This window comes from Hipposideros armiger, unplaced genomic scaffold, assembly GCF_001890085.2.
Source record: "Hipposideros armiger isolate ML-2016 unplaced genomic scaffold, ASM189008v1 scaffold_539, whole genome shotgun sequence".
NCBI lineage: Eukaryota > Metazoa > Chordata > Mammalia > Chiroptera > Hipposideridae > Hipposideros > Hipposideros armiger.
Window position 1 is genome coordinate 569192 of NW_017731889.1, and position 24842 is coordinate 594033.

Genomic DNA, 24842 nt, shown 5'->3' on the forward strand with positions numbered 1-24842 from the left:
GGGATCAAGTAGAAAAATTAAAAATATGCAGTTTGCTCTAGCGGCTGGTCGTCACCTTTCCTTTAGGTATCTGCTGGCTCCAGGCCTGTGTCTGCTGGGATAATGTACTGGAATATTTGTCAGAGAATCAGAGACTTAATCTTTGCTTGGCTGCTGGAACACACTGCCAAGGGACTGATTTGGCAGCTGGGTCATCCTCAGGCATTGCCATTGAGGTCCAACATCCTTACATGTTATGTCTGCTGACATATGGGATTAAATGAAAGAACAACCTATATACACATTGCCTCTAACATCCGTTGACCAACCTTGAATTTAGCAATATTTATTGCTAACAATGTTAGAATATTTTATTAAGTTAATTTGTAATTTCTGTATCCCTAGCCCTTGCTAGGGATTGAGGATTTGAGAATTTAACTAACCTGATAGTAACAGGTGTAAGAAGTAGGGTTGGGATTCAACACTGGATCTCTTGGATTCCAAAGGCCATACCCCCTGTACTGCACCACGCTGCCTTTAAAATGCCCACTGGTCTCTCTCGTGGGCCCTTGCCTTCCACTCACCCCAACACATGTTCTTCAGTGTTTGTCCAATAAGTGACTGGCTTTAGAACAGCCGAAAGCTGCAAATATCTTGTCACATATTTTGATTTCAGCTAGTTGTTGAAACCACTGTAACACAATTTTTTTTTTACAGGAATTTTTCTTAAAAATGTTTAAAACCATACAGCATAATGGAAAACACTCTGATAAATAACAAGACATTGGTTTCAGCCCTAATGTCACCACAAATCAAAACAAGCCGTGAGACCTCCGATGCAGACTTAATTCCTGTGTGCCTCTATTTCCCTCATTTGTTAAATGAGAAGGTTGAAGCTTGTGGTTACTAATGTCCCCACCCGTTCTAAAAACATGGGCTTCTATGACTTTTGTTTTTGTGATTCTGAAATGGCGTCAGAGGACAAATATTTCTAAAGGGTGCCTTACTTACTAAATGCAAATCAAGAGAAGTGGAAAACGTTGGGCTTTCAAAATTTTTGGAAAAAGATATGTTCTTTACTCTTCCAACTAAAGCTGTATTTTCCATTGCATTTCCCAGTTCATCATTCCCACCAAAACACAAGCACATAGGTTCTTAAATAATTCATATTGGAGCTTAGATTCCTAGAGGGTCTGGCAAGCTTTAATCTTGGATAAGATGATATAAAATATTGCCAATAGCCAATCTCAAGTTGCCAACCCAAATATAAACCCCTCCTTGTTCAGTATAGGCATTTATAATGTAAACTGTTTTAAATCATACCTGGTACAGTTGAATAGAATTAAGACACTATTGAGCAACTCTGAAAATAAGAACTCAGATGATATGGTCTAATTAGTTAAGAATGTGCTATACTTAAAGAAAATTTCACTGTGTCATTTTAGACCCAATAAAGAGAAAACTGGCTGTGTGAGTGACTCAGGATCATCTGTCATCAAACATGGGCTCAATCCGGAGAAGGTCTTCATGCAGGTTCATTACTTAAAGGTGAGTGCGTGTAAGTGGCAGAAGTCCATTATTAGAGTACGGCATTTTTTCAGGTTATACACGTAAACAATGAAGATTAGTAATGGTTGGGGCAAAACAAAATCATCAACGTTGTAATGACTTTTGACTGGGTAGGAATATCTGATTGTCCAATAATTAAAGCACTTCATATCCAAAAAATGAGGCATGAATGAATCAAAGGAAGCTGAACTATTTCCTGCCCTGTAGCCCCTTTCTGTCTGCTTTAAAGTGCAGGATCTTGAAATTGTCGGGTTCCAACTAGAATACAGGAATGAGAAGGACGTATTTTCAGTTGTAAAGGCCTTTCTTAATAGCAGAGGGAGAGAGGAGTTGGGCCCCTCTTCACTTTGGGTCCATGATGGACATCCAGGCTTCATATGAACCATGAAAACCGAGATACTGTCAACTGATGAATTGAAAGCAAAGTATTGTAGTTGATCCTTAATTTCGAGGCCCAACCTTCCTGGTAAGAATATAAAGGGCAGCCTGGGACACATCAGATGGAACATTCTAGATGTGCATAAAGTACTGGCAGGTAAGTTAGAGTTAACTGTGTAAGCATTTACCTGATGAACCCATGATAGGCATCTTTTGTTTCTTCTTCTTTCTTCTAGGGCTATTTCCTTCTCCGATTTCTTGCCAGAAGACTTGGAGATGACACCTATCTTTCATTTTTAAGAAAATTTGTGCTCACATTTCATGGGCAATTGATTCTTTCCCAGGTAATTATGAGTCCTAGTGAGTCCATAATGTACAGTGGGAGGGGGTGTGACATGTGGGGACTAAATTATGTGAGTATTAAATAGCAGAGAAAAGATTTATGATTTAATGCAACAGGAAAAATGGGAAGTTAATGAGGTGGACATGGGAAGTGTTTCAGGAAGAGTGACCCCTATAGTGTGGGGTCAGTCAGTGACCCAAAGCTGTCCTGTGCACAGTGATGTGGATAGCTGCATTTCAAGCGACCTTAAAAACAAAAACAAAACAATCCTGCTATTCCTCTACCTGGAATGATCTTTGCAAGGTTAGAGCCTTCCTCTCCTTTTATCACAGCTTGAATGCCACAGTCTCAGTCACCCCAGCTAAGAAGATAGGCATCCGCCCTGTTATTCATTACCTTCATTGTCACTGCATTATTTATAATTATATTTTCATTTATGGGCCTATTTGTTTTTTTGGGTTTTTTCTATCACCTCTATTCTATGTATACACTCATCAAGCCCAGACCAGTCTCATTATTTCACCAGTACTGCGTGTATGATTGGCACACAGTATGTACACCATATATATTTAATAAGCAAATAGATTAATAACAAGAAAGTACTGAAATATTCAGAGAAAGACCCTGTCAGCTTATTCAGGTGTGAGGCCAAGCTGAGCATAGCAAGAAAGTGTAACAAAGAGGGACCGGCTCTGAAAACAGTGCTTGTAAGTGACAGGTAATAGAGAGTGCAGCCCAACACAGATTGGACTGATGGGTACTTTTGCCATTTGCCATTTGTGCTCATGTACAGTTTTGAGCTCACATTGTCCACAGTGTTAGATGTAAAGGATGTATAATCTGAACATATGGAGGCAAAAGCGTGAGTGTAACAAGACTAGATGGCTGGTCCTCATCTGTAAAGTCTTCTTATTCTTTTCGTTGAGGGAAAAGAGGGTTTTCCTAAACACATTTGGAAAGGCAACTTGAAAAGTGGCTCAAAAGTCTTACATGCTTGGTTGATTGATTAGCCCAAATTCCTACCGCTAAAAGCCACTTCTCACCAAGATCTTACATTGTTAAATCAGTGCATTGCATTTACGTGACTCTGAGGTTCTGGTTTTCAACTTCTGTGGAACACTTAGTGCTTTTTCCACCAAATCGTTCAGTTTTTCTTTTGTTTTTCTCTTTGAATAATAGCTTTATTGTTTTTTTTCATAACAGTTTTATTGAGATATAATTCGCATACCATAAAATTCACTTTTTTCAAATGTACAAGCCAGTGGTTTTTAGTATATTCACAAGGTTGTGCCACCGTTCCCACTATCTAATTTAAAAACATTTCCATCACCCTCAAAAGAAATCCCATGTTCGTTAGCAGTCAACCCCATTTCAACCTCCCGCTGCCCCTGACAACTACTAACCTGTTTCTGTCTCTAGGGATTTGCCTATTCTGGACATTCCATGTAAATGGAGTCATATAACATTGGGTTGTCAGAAAAGTCATGATGCATGTTTGTAACAGATGGCACTAGTTCATTTTTGGAAGTACTAGAGTCATTTGCATCTATGTTATTGCTATGTCATTGACAGCTGACAGTTCTAGCTTCATTCTAAAAAAATTGAGCTATTTGGTTGAGTTTTGGAGATGTTACAACAAGTTGAAGATGGAAGACCAAACTGTGCATTGTTGCCATATTTTACTGTTTTACTTCCATAAAGGGAAGAACGTGCGTCAAGCTTGTGAAAAGTTGCATAAAGTTTACAGTGACAATGCTCTACAAGAACGTCAGTGCCAACGATGGTTCACGAAATTCTGTGCTGGTGATTTTGATCTCAACAACATTCCTCAGTCAGGGAGGCCCACCGAGGTTGATGACAGCAAAATAAAGGCATTGATTGAGTCGAACCCACATTACACAACACAAGAGATTGCAGAAACATCCATCATTCAAGCATTCACGACCACCTGAAGAAGCTGGGATACATAAGCAAGCTCAATATTTGGGTTCCACATGAACTCAGAGTTCATTTGACGATGCATATAAACATCTGCAATATGCTCATTAAATGTGAGGAAAACGATCCTTTTTTGAAGCGACTGATAACTGGTGACGAGAAGTGGATTGTTGACAACAATGTGGTGCACAAACGATCTTGGTCCCGACATGATGATTCGCTTCAAATGACATCGAAAGCAGACGTTCATCAAAGGAAGGTTATGCTGTCAGTGTGGTGGAATTTTAAAGGTGTCATCTTTTTCGAGCTCCTACCAAGGAACCAATCAATTCGAATGTGTACTGTCGGCAATTGGACAGGTTGAACGAATCCATCATCCAGAAACGTCCAGAGCTTGTTAATTGTAAAGGAGTTGTGTTCCATCTCAACAATGCAAGACCATACACAAGTTTGATCACCTGTCAAAAATTATTGGAGCTTGGTTGGGGTGTGTTGCCACACCCACCATACTCGCCTGACCTTGTGCCATCAGACTCCACTTGTTTTGCTGTCTTCAAAACTCCTTGCATGGTATAACATTCAATTCAGATGAGGCAGTAAGTCAGCATCTTGTTCAGTTTTTCGCAAATAAAGACAGGTCTTTCTATGAACGAGGAATTATGAAGCTCACTGAAAGATGGCAAAAGGTTATCAAATAAAACGGACAATATATCATTGGTTGCTTTTCTTCTTTATATAAATAAATGACTTTTGAGAAACATAGACAAAATACATCATGACTTTTCCGACAACCCAATATGTAGCCTTTTGTGACTGGCTTCCTTCATTCGACATAATGTTTTCAAGGTTCATGTTGTGGGCATGTTATCAGTACTTTATTCCTCTTTTTATTTTGATTTTTACTTTTTAAATTGTGGCAGAATATACATACAATTTACCATTTTAATCATTTGTAAGTATATAGTTCAGTACATTCATATTGTTGTGCAGCCATTACCACCATGCATCTCCGGAATGCTTTGATCTTTCCAAACTGAAACTTGGATCCATTAAACAATAACTCCACATTCTTCCCTCCCCTTAGTCCCTGGCAGCCACCATTCTGCTTTCAGTCTCTCTGAGTTTGACTACTCTAGGACCTCATAAAGTGGCATCGTACAATATTTGTCCTTTTGTGCCTTATTTCACTTAGCATAGTGTCTTCAAGGTTCGTCCATGTTGAAGCGTGTGTCAGAATTTGCTTCCTTTTAAGACTTAATATTACATTGTATGTGTAATTTTTTTAAAACACATTTTGTTTATTCATTCTTCTGTTGATGGATGTGGTGTTATTTATGCCTTTGGCTCTTGTGAATAATGCTGCTGTGAACATTAGTGCACAAATATCTGTTTGAGTCCCCGCTTTCCATTATTTTGAGTATACACCCAAAATGGAATTGCTAGATTATATGGTAATTCAATCTTTTGAGGCACTGCCTTACTGTATCCCACAGCGGTTGCATCGTTTTACATTCTCACCAGCAAAGCACAAGGGTTCCAGTTTCTCTGCATCCTTGCCAACACTTGTTTTTGTTTTTTTTAATAACCATCTTAGTGAGTGTGAGGTGGCATCTTATTGTTGTTTTAATTTGCGGTAATAATGTTGAGCATTTTTTTATGTGCTTATTGGCCATTTGTGTATCTTCTTTGGAGAAATGTTTATTTAGAACCTTTGCTGATTTTTTAATTTGGGTTGCCTTTTATTATTGAGTTGTAAGAGTACTTTATGTATTCTAGATTCAAGTCCCTTATCATATTATGCTTTGTAAATATTTTCTTCATCACCTAATTGAAGGTCATGAAGATTTAATACAACGTTTTCTCCAAAGAGTTTTATAGTTTTCACTCTTACATTGAGGTCTCTTATCGATTTGAGCTAGTTTTTGTATATGGTGTGAGGTAGATGGTCCAGCTTCATTCTTTTGCATGTGAAGATCCAGTTTCTTATGACCACTTATTGAAAAGACTATTATTTCCCTCCATTGAATTATCTTGACACCCTTGTTGAAAATCAATTGACCATAAATGTAAGAGTTTATTTCTGGACTCTCAATTTTATTCCATTTATCTGTATTTCTGTTCTTATGGCAGTATCATAATAAGTTTGGAAATTATTGCTTTTTCAACTGACACTCATTTTTTTTAAATTCAAGCAATACAGAAAAGTACAAAGAAGAATGTAAAAAAATATCATTCGAAATCCTACCCCCGATAAATACCTTAAATTAATATTAGCTGAATGTTATTCCGGAAATTGCACCCTCTATTTCTCTCTCTTTCTATATGTTTTATATGATATTGTACATGTATATAGGGTGTGATCAACAAATATGGTGAATGTTTAAATTTAGAAAAATTATTACAGTAAAAGACACATTGCCATTAATCCCTGTCAAAATACGCCACCTCACTTCCAACACTCTTGCCACTTTCTGAAGCAGTTCTGGAAGTTCTCTTTCGTGAATGTCTTTAGCTTTGCTGCCGTGGCTGCTTCAATGCCCTGAATCAATTCCAAATGTTTACCTTACATGGTGATTTTGACTTTGGGGAAGAACCAGAAGTAGTATGGTGCCAGATCTGATGAATAAAGTGGATGAGGACACACTGTAATGTTTTCAGAAATTGCTATACCAGAAGTGATGTGTGATATGAAGCCTTTCCGTTGTGATCACAAAATACGGGGAATGCTGCTGCCGAGTGCCATCCAACAGAAAGGCATGGGGTCTTCAATATGGGAAGTGGCGAGTCGAATTTAGTAAGAGTGGGTAACAAGTTTCCACTTGTTTGGTGCTGTCAGTTGGGTGTGAGTTACGGTTGAGAGAAGGTGTGTTTTAAAGTATGCTGTATATCATCCTCCATCATGAAAATGCTCTTCGTCCCACATTGCTTCTGGTATATGGCAGTTTCTGTCAAATAAAAACATTACAGTGTGTCCTCAGCTACCTTATTCACCAGATCTGGCACCAGGCTACTTCTGGCTCTTCTAGAAAGTCAAAATGAATCAGGACATGGAGGCAGCCATAACAGTGCAACTAAAGACACTCACGAAAGAGGACTTCCTGAACTGCTTCAGAGAGCGGCGAGAACAATGGGATAAGTGTGTTTGAAGGAAGGGGGAGAATTTTGAGTGGGATTAATGGTAATGTGTCTTTTACTGTAATAAAATTTTTTTGGTTTAAATATTTACCATATTGTTTGATCACACCTCGTGTGTGTATGTATATTTAGTATATATGTGTGTGTACATACATGTATAGATACAAAGATATATTTAGAAATAATTTTATAAAAATAGGATTATGTTACATGTGCTCTTTAATGAAATGTTTTAAATTTTATTTTACTTGAATTTAACAAATGAAAAAAAGAAAGTAAAATGAATATAAAGGACTTACCTGAACTTCAGATAAATGTAAGCGATTGGTTCCTAAATGATGCCTCTATGGTTAAAAAACATGATTACAAAAAAAAAAATCTTTAAAAGATTGAAATTGTTTTTTTCTCTATAGCTATATATTTCATTTTTAGAAACCATCAGTTTATTCACTTTTGTAAAAGATGAGGAAATCAGCAGTGATGTATTTCCACTATTTTTCCCCCAACTTTTAATTTTTCTTAATTAAAACTTTGCATAGTTGAGGTTCATATCATTTATAGTATGTGTTGTAACCATAATTTTTGCAGTTGTATAGTCTTAGCTCTTTATTTAAGGGATTTCAGAATTCGCCACTAGTCATTGTCCCATGCTTCTATACTCATGAACGCTTTATTTTCACTCAACTCTTTGTTGGCTGAATTTTGATATCAAATTGATGTTCAAGTTGCAGACTTACTGGTTCTGTGATTTATTAGTCCTTATGTGCTTGATTGAGAATGTTTGTTGCCTTTATATCTGTATTGCAAACTAGCTGGGTATAATATTTTTGGGTTGCATTTTCATTTCCTCAGAACTTTGTGGATATTGCTCAACTACCTTCTGGCGTTAAATACTGCTGTTGAAACTTTTGAAGTCAGCCTACTTTTCCCTCTTTATACCACTCAGATGACAGAAGAATTCTTTCTTTATCTTTGATGTTTAATCAAAGATAAAAAATTAATCAGAGAATGGCTTGGTGTCCATGAATCTGTATCAGTTTTGGGTTTTTTTTCTTGGAAAACAGTATGTATTTTTAGTTACAGTTTCTATTCTTCCTTCTTTCAGTGAAATTACCTTAATTATATCTTGGGATGCATTTTTTTTCCTTGCAGGTGATTATCCTTATGTTATAGCATCTTTGTCCTCCATACTTGTTATTTTCTAATTGCTTTTGTCTTTTTGTTCTTCATGGCAGATGCTTATCTCAAGCAACATTTTTTTTTTTAAGAATTTTATTGGGGAATTGGGGGATGAGAACAGTGCTGGGGAATTGGGGGAAGGGGAACAGACAAGTTGCTGTCCTTTTGTTCTTCAGTCTAGTTGTGGAGGACGTTGCCACACTGGCCCAAGTTGGCACCATCATTGCGCTCTTCCCTGGGCGAGGCAGATAAGTCGCCGGCTTCAGGATGGCCGCTCACGGCAGCTGCTGGCCGCTCATGCTGGCTGCTGGCTACATACGGTAGCCCATGGCAGCCCACTGCAGAAGGGGCTGCAGCCTACGCCATCGCCGACTCCGGCGACTCACGGCAGCCCAGCTCCAAGTTGAGCTGTTGTTCAGCATCTTAGCTGTAGAGGGCAGTGTCACTGGCCCTCATATGTGGGATCCAAACCGGGGCCCTCTGGCATCCCAAGCCAGCTCTTAACCAACGCGCCACTCTGTCGGCCCTGTTGTTTCTATTTTATTAATGCTCCTATGCTGGTACTATTTTGGTCCTTAATTTATTTCTTTTGCTTTAAAATATCTTTTCATCTCGTTTTGTTGTTTTATGATCTTGTCTTTGAGCTTTCTTTTTACTGAATTTATGTTCTTATTATGATCTTGTATTAATTGATTTTATAGTGTAATGCATTCATGGAGAATTTTCTTCTGTTCCTTGGATTGTGTTTTCTTCAAGACTGGATTTTTTTGTCTTTTATGATACATTTTTTATTTCTGTCTCTCTCTTATGTGTGTTTTCCTTGTATTGGTTTGCATAGTTGCCATGCTTTTCTTCTTGCTTATTTTTAGCATGAGTAGCACTGTCCTGACCTTTTCTTTATTTTCATATGTATTGGAACATTATCCTTGATTTCTCTCCCAACTTATCTTAGACATGTTTTTCTTCCCTTCTGAGCTATAGTTTGAAGCTTGGATATTATGCATGGAGGGGGTGAAGGGGGATAGCTCCATGGAGCTGTATATAGCCTTTGTTGCAAGAGCTGGCTCCACTGACTCTTGAAATTTTGTTAACTGTCCCATGCCAAGATTCTCTTTACCTAATTTGGGTGCAGCTTTTCCCCACTGCAGCTATTCTTTCAATTACTATGGTTCCACCAAATCAGCTTGGAACTCTACAACCTGTACAATTCATCAGAATGTCACCCTCAGTTGTTTACTTCCCATGCATTGCTCACCTTTCTCCAACAAACATTTTCATTCCCTGCCAGTCAAAAAAGGAGGAAAGATAAAGATATTCCTGTTTCTTTCCAAATGTGTGGGTATTTGTGAGAATTTTCAGGGTTTGGGCAGTTCATCAGTCCCACGACTGCTAAGCATGAGGTTGAAGGTGATGCAGAGGGAGGGTTGGAAGCTGGGTTGGAATCTTATGTTTCTTTCCTTAGTTGTCTCTTGGAAGTTTATGCCACAAGGGTGTACTTCTTTCCTTGTTTGGATGCTGCTGGTGAAGCTTTTGCTGATTTTTTTTTAATGGATTGTGTTTTTGTTTATGTTGCTAGTTAGTTATTGATGAGGAAGGCTATGAAGCAGTTTCTTTACTCAGAAGTCTCAGTTTCTTCTTATTTCAATTTACTTTTTAATCCTTTCCTTTGTGAACATCCCACCTCTCCAGCATTTCAGTATTATCATCTTTCTAGCCACAGCTAAAACTGTTCTCTTGAGCTTGACAGTGATTTCTTCCTGACCATTTCGTTTCTTCTCAATTCTTACCCTGCTAACACTGTCCTTGCTTCAACATTTTGATTGTTTTGCCTTTCCTACCTCCCTCTCCCCATGACCATAGTAATTATTCATAAAATATCTGACAGAAATGACTAATCCTGTGTAATTATCAAGCCAATGACAGTTTATCCAGTGGTATCTACATTCATCTGTTTTTTTTTTTAAAGATTTTATTGGGGAATTGGGGGAGGGAAACAGCATTGAGGAACCGGGAAAGGGGGACAGACAAGTTGCCGTCCTTTTTGTTCTTCAGTCTAGTTGTGGAGGACGTCGCTTCACTGGCCCATGTTGGCATTGTGATCATTGCGCTCTTCCCGGGTGAGGCAGTTGCTCGCTGGCCACTGGACAGCCACTCACGGCAGCTCACGCAGCTGCCAGCCAGCCTCACTGCAGCCTATGCCTCGCCAGTGACTCATGGCAGCCCAGCTCCAGGTCAAGCTGTTGTTCACTATCTTAGATGTAGAGGGCGCAGCGTCACTGGCCTGCATGTGGGATTCAAACCGGGGCCCTGCTGCTCAGAGCTGTCGTCCCAAGCCAACTCTTAACCAACGTGCCTCTCAGCCAGCCCCATGCACCTGCTTTTTATGGAGTACTTTCACCAGGACTAAGGAATAATTACCAAATTGCCCTGTACCAAAATCAGTGTAGTTTTTTTTTTGTTTTTTTTAATCATAATGCTTAATGTAGTGTTGTTAGGTGTGAATCAAAATAAGCTGTCTGGGACTAATCTGATTAGTGTATAGATTATTAGGAGAGTAGGAAATGGAAAAAAAATCATGAAGAATGTATTTTTTGACTGGGGTGTGGACTTGTAACAATTGCCAGGGCTAGAGATATAATTTCATCCCAGCTCACTGTCAAAACAACAGGGTTTTTTTGTTGTTGTTTTGCCTTCGGTTTTAATTTTTTTTCAGGCGTACTGTAGAGGTGGAATTTGTCACTAGCTGACTGTCAGTAATTCTAGATCAATGTCAATGTCCTAGATCCTGTCAATGATCCTAGAATCAGCCTTAAAGGAAAGCCCTCCTTGTCCAATTAAAAATTTTAAGTTACTTTTATAAAAGTGCCAATACGCTGAAGGGAAGAAGTGAAGATGGATGAAAGAATTAAAAAGAGGTGGTGAGGGCTGTCAGAGTTGGCTTGGGATGCCAGCTCTGAGCAGCAGAGCCCCGGTTCGGATCCCACATTAGAGCCAGTGATGCTGCGCCCTCTACACCTAAGATGGTGAACAACAGCTTGACCTGGAGCTGGGCTGCCGTGAGTCGCCGGCGATGGTGTAGGCTGCAATGAAGCTGCAGTGGGCTGCCATTAGCTACTGTGAGTGGCTGGCAGCCAGCGTGAGCGGCTGGCAGTCAGCGTGAGCTGCCAAGAGCTGCCGTGAGTGGCTATCCAGTGGCCGGTGACCGATCTGCCTCAACCCTGGAAGAGCACAATGATAATACCAACATGAGCCCATGAAGCAATGTCCTCCACAACTAGACTGAAGAGCAAAAGGACAGCAACTTGTCTGTTCCCCTTCCTCGATTCCCCAGTGTTGTTCCCCTCCCCCAATTCCCCAATAAAATCTTAAAAAAGAATAAAAATTTAAAAAAAGTGGCGAGGGAGGGAGTAATCACGATAGATAGAGTAATCATAATCTTTCTTGTTATGTCATTCTGTTGTGGAGAGTGGGGAAAAGCTTTCATGATGAATCCCCTCCAAGTATATATGCCAGTTCACACACACACACACACACACACACACACACACACACACACACCAGGAAAACTTGCATTTCACAGTTAAAAATTAGACCCGTAACAGGAGTAAGAAGGCCCAGTTAGACTGATTCCACTGATAGATGGTACAGTGATTGCCTGGATGAAACCAGGTGTCTTCTTGGATTGGTTGGATTCCAGGACAGAAGAACAGCTAGAACATGCACATAGCCTGTGGGAATACAGGCACTATGTCTTAGTGTCACCGGAGGCTCACAGGTAATGTCCAAGAGGGGACTCAACTGGGAGCAGCGGTGGTGACCAGGTTATTGTCTCAGCACCAGGAAGAATTCAAGAGCTAGACAGATGCAAAAAAAGCACAGGAAGTTTGTTGAAACAAAGTACACACATGAGAGGGAAGTGTGAGTGAATTCAGAGAGGAAGTCCTGACGAGGGGTATGTATACCTCCCTGAGGCTGAAATCCATGATGTCCCATTAATGTGGCTCATCAGTTTCCTCCCAGTAAGTGGGATTCTCACTTTCCGCTTTTTCTTCCTTATTTGGTTCTTCTGGAACTATCATGGCGTCAGGTACATGATGGGAGTCATAGTAACCACAATGTAAATGAGATTATAATGATTTTGATTAGCTAAAAGTCAGGTCCCGGTCATAGGGATTAGGTGAGCTGGATGAGACTGGTTCTTGTTTTTCTCCAGTTGCAGGTGCTGGATACAGTCACTTGTTACTTGTGCAACCAGTGAGGTGCCTGGTTGTATCCCGGAGGGGTTTTTCAATTTCCTAGGCTACCTATACTGCCTCATTAGAGATCCTGGAGGTGCTGGGGTTTTGTGACCCAGTGTGATCCCATAAGACCTGTCGTCCCCACATTGGTTGGCAGGCTCTGTCTTAGCTACTGTGTGGCATGCAGGTCTTAGCTTTGAGTCAGGAAGAGGCTAATGGCCACCTGCTTGGAGGTGGGACAGGTATCTTTTTTATAAAATGAAGCAGGGTTTCTTGGGGACCTTCTGTATTTTTTCTCGTATTCACACAAAATTCTGGAACACTGTGCTCTGCAGTCCTGTAAAGAAAGATCCAATTGTAATTGGAAAATGCAGAAAGGCAGAATTAAGGTTAACTCTGCATTTCCTGCTTCTTATGCAATTAAATTACCCCCCTTGCCATTGAGTTAATGTAATTTTCCCCCCACATAATGGAGCATAAATTATGGACAAATATGGGATAAGTTGATATGGGCTGCAAAGAGATAATGAAGTGAAATTAGTAAGAAATTATATTTATAGTAATTTGATTTTTAAGAAGCAAGAATACTGCTATTTAGCCAATGAAATATCTGCAAAGTAATCTATTAATATATCAGATTGTGATAAATTAATTTCTAATTCAACATTTTTACAAAACAATAATTAAAATGATGACTTTGAGAACCTCAAACAAAAGTAATTCTTCACATTCTAAATATTGCTCTTGTTTCCTTTGGTATTTTTTCCCCGTATATTGTATCCACTACAGGTGCAAGAAAGAACTGAAGATGTGAGGCATTATTCTATTTTGGGTTGTCCCCTTGGGTTTTGACTGCATGATCGATGTTTTACATATTAGTTTTGGTTTTCTTTGTATCATTTATTTCGGGTGAAGCAGCAATAGACAAGTAAAGCCTTAGAAGGAGAACAGAGGTTGCAAGAAATAAATTTGTCATTAGTGCCCTTCATGGAGAGACTTTGCCTCTGGAAGAAATGGACCCAACCACCCATAAACTCATAGAAAGGGGTGGCTGGCTTTGCCAGTGTAGCGATGGCTATGCTTCGTGCGATGATAGAAAAAGAGCATCTTGTCATACAAATTGTTTGCAGACTTCCATTCCTCTGGAATTCCATCTGTTTGTAATCCGAAGGTCTGTGCTGCTGCTTCCATCTCACACTCTGAGTTAAATGGATCTCATAAGAGCCCTGCACTGACCCTGGATCTGCAGGCTTGGTTCTGGGGCCAGGGAGGGGGTGTGGCTTCTACCTAGAGGGATGCTCATTGGGCAGTGTCGTAGTTGGTCGTCTGAGCTTACACACATGTGCCCTCTGGAAAGGACCTGTTTTAAAAGAGTTTCAATTTATTGAAAGAAAAACTTCAAGCGTAGATCCCAAGAAAGTTAAATATTGTTCATGTTTGCTTCAAGTTCTGTATTTTTCCAAAATATATCTTATCAAGCCTTCAGATGATGGAGGGTTAACACTAATGTAGCAAATAAAAATGCACAACACCCAGTTAAAGTTGGATTTCAGATAAACAACAAATAATTTTTTAGTGTAAGTATGCCCCCAATTTAACTGGGTATCCTGTATTTTATTTGACAAACCTAGCTGAGACCAAATCAAGATTCCTGAATTAGATGGACTAAAAAGATTGCTCACAATATTCAAGGTGCAAATTAAATATAAGGATGATTTTGAAAATTCGTATGTGAATTCTTTTTTTTGGCCTGATGGTATTGTGGTTATGTCTTATCTTTTAGAGATATTTGCTGAAACATTGATTGATGTAATTATGTAATATTTGGGGTTCACGTCTAAATAATACAGGAGACAGATAAGTGAATGGGGCAGATTGGCTGTGGGTTGATGGGCACATGAAGGCTAATTATACTCTTTTGTCTACATTTGAATGTGTTTGAAATTTTCTATAGTAAAGGAAACAGTGGGTGTGTGTGTTAAGTCGTGCCTTTTGGTTTAAAAAAATCTATTATTGAAACATCCTAAATGCCAAACAAATGAGGATTTGCACAGTGGCGCTAGAAGAGGCTGCAGATGGAGGCAGGGACCATGAACCATTTCGGAATTGTGATGTCTTTATTCCTCCACTGGGATGTTAATTGTCTAGTTAGTCACTAGCCTCGGAGAATTGAGATTTTTCAGTATGTGACAAGATCTCTAGGGAAGCTCATGAAGAGAACTTGGTTAAGTACAGCGGGGCTGTGCTCTATGCTTTTCGAACATAGTTAAACACGAAATGAAATAAACTGTGGGTTAGGTCAAAGTAACAAACATTACATTTTTCAATTTGTTTGTAGTTTTTACCAAAAAAAATCTCTTTAACTGATTGGATTAAAGCCCTGGTAAATTAATAAATTGGGTACATAGTCTAATAATTCAGCATAGGCCTAGCTTCTCTAGCAGGTGAGCTGTCAGCAGCTGGGAATCCTCAGTCTCTGGCACGACTCCTGGCAGTTATTCATTGAAGGACATCTTTAATGGTTTGCTTTTTTCTTATTCCAGGATTTCCTTCAAATGCTGTTGGAGAACATCCCAGAAGAAAAAAGGTGAGGACCAATTTAGGAATTAAGAGCCCAGTTGTACTTTCAATGTTAAAAAATGACCCTGCCGTTGTTGAGCTTGTTGCAGCTGAGCAAGTTCAATCCTCCTCTCTTCATAGAGGCAGGGACCTGGCCCCGCCAGCAGGAGGCCTGGGACGATCAACCACATTTAGCGCTGGGCCCACACAGATAGTAGGAGCCAGCCGGCTCAGTGGGGAGCCCGAGTCAGGAACCCCCGAAGTGGTATAGGAGGCAAGCCAAGGACACCGCGGCCTCAGCTGCAGTGAAAAGGAATGGAGGAATGGAAAATTCTAACAGTTAGGGTGGCTGTAGTTAACGTGGCTTAAAATGAGGAAACACTTTAATTGAAGGTAAAAATGTCGTGTACTGTAGGATTGGAAGTCAGGCTCTTTCGAGGTTGTAATCCCAGCTCTGCCCCTTCCCAATGATAACATTTGGAGCAGGTCACTTCATCCCTCCCAGTTTCTGTTTTCCACCCTCTCTGGCAGGGTTTCACAGAGTATCGAAGGGGATAACATATATGAAAAGCTGGTTCTCAATTAATGAGTGATATTGTTATAACCATAATCGTCTTCTGTGCATCAGGCACCCATCCAGGATCTGCATAGAGTAGATCATTGGATCCTTACAGCACTGTCCTCCATCACCATCTTCATCACCATCACCTTCACCATCATCATTATGGTGGTTATTATTAGCCCATACTCCTGGGAGGCCTCAGTTAATCCTCCAGACAACACTGCCTGGCGCTTTGTGTTTCCGTCTTACAACAGGAGGACTGAGGTACTGCAGGGCTGGGTAAGCAGCCAGGGATCTCACAGCTGTACGTTGCAGGGCTGAGATTTGCTCCCTGGCAGCCTGGCTCTGGAACCTCTGCTCTGAGGCTCCCAGAGGTTAAGTAACTTTCCAAGATCCCTTAGTTGCAAGGGAGCTAGCGTAGACTGGGTGAGGTCTGTCAGGCTCTCACCCACACTCTCTGCAGTACAAGTAACTGCCCCGGAAAAGAAGGATGCCCTCTCCCTTGGAGGAGGAGGTGTCCCATTTTAGTCTGGCTGACCACCTCCAGGCGTCCATGGAGGAGCTTCAAGACCGACATCAACATTTAGCTTAGATTCATTCCAACCCTTTCCTTCTCATTGCCCACCTTAATTTAGGCACTAAAAGTGAACACCCTGAAACATAACTTCTAATAGCAAAGTTGGTATTCAGACATTAAAGGGGGGCATCTTGAGAAATTAAACATTTCTTTGAAGAAGAGCCAACATTACTCTCCTTTCTGACCTACATACAGTTTTAGCCATATTTTTATGCTCGGAACAGATTTTCAAATGTGGAAATGAATTGTTTCACAGACATCAACTTAGATCCATACAAGGCTAGACACCCCCATGTCGACGAGCCTGTCTTATAGGCAGCCTAATTAGGGGGCCTTAAAGGTAAGGTGTCAGGCCTTATGTGATGACCAGGAGGTGACCTGAAGTTCAGGAAAGGATCCAGGGACTGTGAGGATTTGGAGATTTTTTTTTCCTAAGCATTAGATTTTTGTTTGGCCTTTTTTGTTTAAACTCCCCATCTTCTATCTTTGGCCGCCAATTCTTGCTTCATCAGGTAGAAGCGTTTTTGTTAGGCTTTTATAAAAAATCAGATGGGAGCACACACACATAAAGCAAACCAGTGCATCATACAGAATTAACATAGCCATGTGATTTGATAAACTCCTGGATTTCTATATCGTCCTGTTCAGCATTTTGATGCTGAAGGGAAGCCTTATCCAGGGAGCTTGCACGGGGCTGTAGTCATTGGCCAAGAAAAACAGCTTTGTCAGGAGGCTGCTCGAAGGAAGTGTGTGGCCTGTTTTGGAAGGTCTGAAATGTTTCAGATTTATCATCTTTTCTTCTTAAGCAGAAATACGGGTTTTCTTAATGCAAAAATCACATCAGATGTGGTCATTATTCCTAAGGTCAAGAATAATAGTTTGCTCGCTTGCAAGGTTGCTTTTTTTCCCTTTTCTTTTGTACCTACCCTGGAATAACTTTTCAGGTCTACTGATAGAATGGAGTGGTTTCCTTAGGAACTGATGCAGGGGAGAACAAAAGGAAAAAGAAAAGAAAATTAATAGAAATGGCATATTACCTCCTATTACTGAAGTCTGTTTCTGAGTAATAACCATGCAGTCTTTCAGAATAACTTCTTAGGGCACAAATATAGTAATTTTCATGGAAGCAACAAAGTGCATTTTTAGTTTGGGAAGTCTTCTTTCTTTTTACCCTCTTCCTAATAAGGTTATGGAGTTCATTTGATGGCCCTGAGCCCTCTGGCTCTAGGGGACCTGGATTTTATCATTGTGAATATCTGTTGAGGTGACATGTTGTGGGCCCACAAAGAGACTTTTGTTGTGATTTTGGAAGTTAAGAGCAGCATCTCTGTTTAATGGTGGCCCACGATCACCAACCTTCCCCTTTGAGAGGATGAATACCTCTCCCAGTTAGGATCATGTTTTGGCTATAGCAGGTTTAAACTTCTTTTTAAAATTCACCTTAAAAGTTAAGGCAATTTTATTCCCACAGTAAGCCTATTTCAGCAAGTATACTGGAATACTTTCTGAAACTCAAACATCTTCTTTCCTGCTAACTAATCTCAGACTCTAATTCAGCTATTGAAACAGGCTGTTTACCCTGTTACCTATGCAGCATATTGTACCAATTTCATCTAGGTCTCCAAGGGCCCCACACCTATCCCCGGAGCCTCTAATCTTTGGCCCTGTTGCAAAACGATCCTCAGGCACATCTGTTAGGCACGTGGGCCGCTCTGAAGAGGGCGAGGTTTTTCAGAAGAGGCCAGCCAGTCAGTGCTCGGGGCCGGTGCCCTCCGTGTCATACTGCCTCTGTGTCGTTCTCTTGCTTCGATGAATTTAACGTTTTCTGTTGAGCACCTCCCATACCAGGCTTTAGGCTGGACACTAGGGAATAGAAAGGCATAAATTCTATGCCTAGCCCCCGGGGGTCTTTTCATCTACTGCTGAGACATCTGTGAACAGATCGTTAGGACTCAGTGTAGGAAGCGCACTGGGAGCTTCGCAGGCCTGGGAGCACAGAGAAAGGTCTCTGCGGTCCTAACCTCCAGCCTTTAGGCAGAGGTACCACTGGAGGTTTAAGTAGAGGAGTGCCATCTTCAGATTGGAAAATGCTCAGGGGGGCAGTGTGGAAGACAGGTGGGGGCGGGGAGAACTAGAGGTCAAGAGATCAATTGGAAACCAGTACAGCAGTTCACCCAAAAGACCTCGAGATGGAACCAAGGCAGGGATGGTGGCGGCGGCGGTGGGGTTTGAGCGTAATGAGCAGATCTGAGAGATGTTGCGGAGGTGCTGCAGGTGAGACTTGGGTGACGGGCTGTGCACGCTGAATGGAGGAGTCCAGCATGAGACTGGCCTTTCCCTCTCGGCCACTCAGTCACATCGGAAGTTGAGCTGGACGTCTGGGGGCAGCTGTTTTGTCTCGGGAATAGGTGTGGCACAGAGGCAGTGGGAGGAAAAGCATTTGAAAGTGGAGGCAGGGAGGTGAGGAGTTGTGTTTTCGACATCTTCAGTGAGAGGTTTCTGTTTAAAAGCTGATGTTCTATGAGACCACGGGAAGGAAAAGCTAGAAGTGCTTAGAAGGAAATCCAGTCAAACCCTGGGTGCCGGCCTGCCCTAGCAAGGGGGGGCCTTAGGGAGTCCCTTATCCAATGCACCCTGCCACCTGATACTGCAGCTGTATCGACAGCTGCCGGTTCTTTCTTGGCTCGTCAGTTATTGTATTTGTGTGTCCATGTTCATGTGTTGGTTTTAATTCAATACTTTTCCTCCCCTGTGGAACTTGGGAGGAAATGTTATATATGTTATAAATGTTAACCTCAGCAGCCTTCATCACCTACCCAAGCACAAACAACTTGTTTGATTAGGAAAATAAATAACTATGTGCAAAGCTTTGCAATGTACACGATATGTGTCCACATGTAGAGAGGACACTTAAAAACATCAATTCCTGAAATTTAAAACCCACCCAGAAGGTACGCTGCATTCCAGAATAAGAGCATTTTCATTTCAGACCGAGCCCTGAAGTTCCCAGAGCTTGCCTCCTAGTTCCTGCACTCCCAGGGTTCTTTCCATTTGTCCTTAAGTTCATGTGCAAGTTGCTGGGCCGTGTGCTTTCCTTCAGAAGCACAGAGAGAACGCGATCTTTAGAATTTCAAGAGGCTGAAGATGGGACTCAAGCGTGATAAAGACATTTCTCCTGATCAGCAACAAGTCGATAGGCACAAGTAGCAGATATGGCTGGTACTCACCTCCCCATCCTCGTCAGTCCACCCTCAGAAATCCACTGAATGAGCCATGCGGCGTGTGCCCTGCCATTTCCATGCAAGCCTGAGCTACTTCTGCGAACTTTAACATCAAGAAGAGACGAGCAGCTGGTCACTTTCTTGGCTTCTAAGCAGCATCAAGCCCAGGCATCCAGCATATTCTTTCTCCTGCTGCATTAACGATATGTGACTGCATTTATAGCTCACAGGGCCTGGAGATGGACCTCTGAAACACAGAGCTGTCCTACAGGACATAGGAGTTCAGCAAGGGACCTCCCTAGCCTGAGGGTTGACCCACCTGCTGCTCGGAAGACCCCAGAGGCTTCAGTCAGGAGCTGGAAGTGCCGCCCACAGGCACAGGTCCTGAGGGCGTGTAGCCGGGTCTGGGTACTGTTAGCTGTCTGTAGAAAATCAATTTCCATAGTGATCAGACATGCAGAAGAGTAATTTCCTGTAAGTCCTGGGTCCCAGGGAGGTGGAAGTGTATCTGCTTGTCTGTTGTGATGATTTAAGCCACATAACCTGGGGGGAGAGCAGTCATCGTTGGCTTAGACTCTGCATGTCTTGTAGAAAGTCAGCTTTCGGCTTGACCACTGTTGCACATTCACACCCAGACCTAAAAATTCCCCTGCACTATCATCTCAATAGTTATGATCAAAAAGCAAAAGCTATGTACACACTATCTTTTTCCCCTAAAACATACAGTCCATTTCTTCCCTGAAAATTAAACATTTTCACACGGTCTCCCATAATTTCCTTGGGAGGTAAGGCCACTTAGAGGATCCTAGAACCATTTTTTAGCAGCTGGAGTTAATACTTTCATCTCCCTCTCAGAGTGTACCACCTACTCCACGCTAGCGATCTGCAGACAGGCATAGGTGCTGTTGATGACGGCACTGATACTGGGTGTCTAGAAGCCCCATCTTGTCTTGAGCCCTTTGTCTGGGTTGACGTTGACCAGTTTTCTTATGCTGCAGTTTCTGCATCTGCTAAAAAGCCGCACAATTGACACCCACTTCACAAGGATATTACGAAGAATGAAGTGATAATGGTTATAAGATGCTTTGAACCTTTCCAAAGGAAAGTGATCTGAAAACACATGTTCTCTTCCCTCAAGGGGGAGTGTCTTTTGCTCCTGGATGCAGCTGACCGATGAACTCTCCTGCCCTCACTTTTTCGCCCCTCCCAAGGGTCTCCCCATCTCTTCAGAACTCGAATCCAAGGGCAGACAAACAGGGCAACCACAACAGGGGCCAGACCATTTTCAGCAAGAGAGGTGTGAATAAGAAGGAGGGGTCAGTGTTGTTTGGAGCAGGCTCGTCTGCACCATAAATCACAAAGTGATGTATCGGGATGCCTGAGTTCAGCATAGAAAGCAAAGTGGGGCTCTGCTGCTAGACAGCGTAGGTTTGAATCCCTACTCTTCAAATAGCCACTGTGTGGCCTTGAATAAGTCCCTTAACCTCTAGGAACCTTTATTTGCTCATGACTAAAATGGGGATAATAATACTGGTCTTGCACAGATACTGTAAAGTTTAAATGAGATTTTGTTTGTAGTGTATGGTACATAGTAGGTGTTCAGTAAGGAATAGCTACTCCTTTTATACCTTTACATGGCAGTGAATAGAGGCATTTTGTTTTGGTTTTGGTGCCACTGTATAATAGTATCTGTGTGCGCAAATACTAAATATGGCAAAGCAAAATTTGTCTTAATACTTCCCAGTGAAATAAGCCTCACAGTTGGCGTGGCCGGTTGTCCAGGTTGTAGACTGCAGCATGGATTGTATGTGGGCTTATACATTCTATGGAAAGTCATCCTGCAGAGAGCGATGGGGCACTTGTCCTCACACCATCTCTCACCCCTCCAACAGGACTCGTCCAGCACTGCCCTCCACTTTCATCCCCTGCGTCCCACCTCCATTTAGGCCTCCTCTCGTCACCTATCGTTTGAGCACATTCACAGCCTCCCTTTTGGTCTCCCTGCCTCCAGCTGCTTCTCTGTGCTTTTCTTCCTCGGCTCCATTCTGTTCATGCCATTCTGCAGCCTTGCTACTGAGCCTCGTTGATGAAGCCATGGCTCAATGGCAAGACTTCAGAGTCCTCACAGGACACCCCGGTTCCTTTCTCATCTCATTCTATGTGCCAGCCCAGCTGGCCATGTCTCTGAGCTGCTGCCTCTGCCCTCCTTGCCCTGCCTCTGCCTTCCTTCCAGTGCTACTGGTTCTGTACCATTGTTCGGAGTAGCACAGCCTTCCTCCATGACAGTTCAAGCCTGCCTCCCTTAAGAAGACTCCCCTAATGAGCCTCTTGTCGTCCTCCTTCCTGAGGCCGTCAGAGCCTCTCCCCCACACCTAGGGTCCCACACCTCTCCACAGGCACGGGGAGCATTCTGACTCCTGTCCTCGTGTGTCCCTGTCAGACAGCCTGGCCCTGGGGTTTCCCACGTCAGCATTCCCTAGTCCGTCCTCCCCCTGCCCCGTCTCCTTCCCTTGTGCCTGTGGGTAGCCACCGAATGCTTGCCACGTAAAGAAGCCTCTGCCTGTTCTGTCTCTGGGAAGACCTGGACCTCACTCAGCAACATTCCAGCGCTCAACTCCCCAGCCCCTCCCCATGCCACCCCTGAAGAAGTGTCTTCAAGCTAAATTCCCCGAAGGAAATTTATGTCCGTGTCCTCTTACGCACTCCTCCATGGGCACGCACAACAGCTGTTCACCATCTTTTGTGAAATCACTCGGAAATGGCTATGAAGTCACTCCCAGACTTCTCTACTTCAGGATATTTAATCCCCGCTCCCTTGACCTCCCTCTTTGATCATCACTCCTACTCTTTTCTAAATTCTTTCTAAATTCGCCATCTTCCCCTTAAGTTGAGGAAGGTTTAAGAACACCGTCTTCCTACAATGCCACAGCACAGTGACGCTCAGGCCAGAGTCAGCCTCCTGCTCAGGCTTTCCCTAGTGTCCCTTGAAGGACTGTGAGGGGAGCTTTTGGCCCCAGGGCTCCAGACACAGGAGGGTCCCTTTCTGGCTGGAAAAGAAACAAACGAGTGGGCTGCTTAGGAAGAAGCACCAGCGAGGGAGGGACAGGGAAGAAAACGGGCCCTGGCCTCTAAGTCAGGGCAGAGACGGAGAGGGCCTGCAGAGCCTCCCCAGCTGCTCACGCCCCAGGGCAGGAACTTGACCCCCACAAATGACCTGACCTCCGCCCTCTCTCCCCACCCTCTCTCTGGACAGACAAGGTGGGAATGGTCTGCATTCCTTCCAAGCAAGAGCAGACCTTCACTGAGCATCCTGTCCTCAGCGGAAAGTATAAAATCTATCTCACCTTCCAGTCTCACACTCTCCACTAGAAAACAACTTCAGGCCTCCTTGGACACTTATCTAAAGTGGCCCCTTCAGCCCCACTTTCCTCCTCCAGGCAGAGCAGTTATGCCAACTGAGGGCATTTCCAGCTGCCAACCAAGTAAATCAAGTCCAGGAAAGAATCCTGATCTCAATGTGAGGGGCTCTGAGAGCTGCTTCCTCTCATCCAGTCGCTCCCACACGCCCCTCCCCGCGTGTGTGCGCACACACTCACAGACAGACGCATGAGCGCGCACACACACACTTCCACACTCTCACAGCTTATAGAGGGGGCTTGGCCATTTGCACTGAGTTTGGCGCTGTTAAATGACAACAGAGAAGTAGTGGAGACAGGCCCAGGGATGACAGCACCTGACCTTTCATATGAGGCATGTCCTGCAGCCCCACTGAGTCTGGGAACCTGGACCAGCAGCCTGGGGGAGGAGGGGAGGGTGTCACCATCTCCCCCAGATTCACTTCTGTCCTCTCCCCTTTCCCGGCCTGATACCACAGGTGGATATCGTCTTGAAAATGAATCCAAAATACTTTTCCTGCTCAGTCCCTCTTTCCCTCTGTGTATTTTTTCTGTTTGAAGTAGCAGCGGTCACCTATTTCAGCCGCCTTTGCTCTTGCCCTGGCCAGAGGAGACAAAATGCATCAGTGACATGCTTCTTCCTGGGAAAGAGAAGGAAGGGGCCGGAGCAGTCAGCCCCTCCTCCCCAGCACCCCCCAGGGCTGCGGCTCCCGCCCTGTCCCCCTGTGCCAGGCCACGGCACAGCCCACCTAGTGAAGCCAGCATGGAGCCGTCAGCACCTGAATTAATGAATGCAGACTGCATCATCTTGCCACAACTTCTGTCACAATTCCAAAAGGAAGGGAGGGAGGGAATACTATACATAGAAAATGCAGCATATAAAATGTAAAATGAAAAAGATACACAGCTTAACAACTTGGGACTATTTTACTGGGAAAGGTGATTATTGTCTTAAAAATGAATAATTTTTATTGCATGAACAGTGAAATGTGTTTTCATTCATTCAAATATGAAACATCCATAGGGATCCTCTTTTATACCAAGAACTGTGTCAAGTGCTGGGTTAGGAAGTGAATAAAACAGGCGTGGACCCTGATCCCAGAGAGCTTCGATGCAGTGAGGAGACAGTCAAATTCAAGTAGCCAAACAAATCTCAGTCCCAAACTGTGATGGATGCTGTGGCCCAGAGGACGGGGACCATGGTGGATATGACGACACACACAACCTGGGAGAGGGCTCAGGAAAGGCCTCTGCGAGCAGAGATGCCGGGCATGAGCAGAAGTTGTCTAGAAATAGAAATGGGGGAGGAATTGCTTTAAACTTAAGGAAGACAGGAAGACACAACCTAAAGTCCTTTGATCCTAAATATACTGATTACTTAATACATTTAAGGAGAATTCAAATCAGCAGGGCATGAAACCAAAAGGATTTCAGCTGACTTTGGACCAGAAGTAACAAGTAATCATTATATTTCATATAACGCAGAATGTGGGCTTGCTGGAAAGCAGAGGCCGTGGAAACCTCGCATGTTCTGTGCATCTGAGCCTCTCTGTGCCCCAAGGGTGATTTGTATCGCTTTTGCTTGTCGTAGCTCATCACCATAAAGTTCGAATTTCATTTGGATGCACTAAGTGCTGTAATGTTCAGGTTTCACTTTGCTGCACCACTCTCAGGAAGCTGTCAAGCCTGGTGTGTCTTATGAACATGACCTGTCCTCCCAGAGTTGGCTCCCAGCCAAAGAATCCCTCTCACAGCAGTAAAGGCACCTA

The 24842-nt window shown here is 42.7% G+C and overlaps 1 protein-coding gene across 22 annotated transcripts in view; it reads left to right on the plus strand.

The window, feature by feature from the left end:
- AOPEP (aminopeptidase O (putative)) overlaps positions 1-24842 on the plus strand; it is a 433403-nt gene that overhangs the window by 261138 nt on the left and 147423 nt on the right. For all 22 annotated transcript variants that reach the window (XR_002126899.1, XR_002126900.1, XR_002126898.1 and 19 more), the window contains 3 exons: positions 1425-1527; positions 2163-2270; positions 15303-15346. Coding sequence is in view for 11 of the 22 variants with exons in the window: in XM_019668789.1 (XP_019524334.1) it covers positions 1425-1527; positions 2163-2270; positions 15303-15346 (255 nt within the window). In the remaining 11 variants the exon portion in view is untranslated. The remainder of the gene's footprint in view (positions 1-1424; positions 1528-2162; positions 2271-15302; positions 15347-24842) is intronic.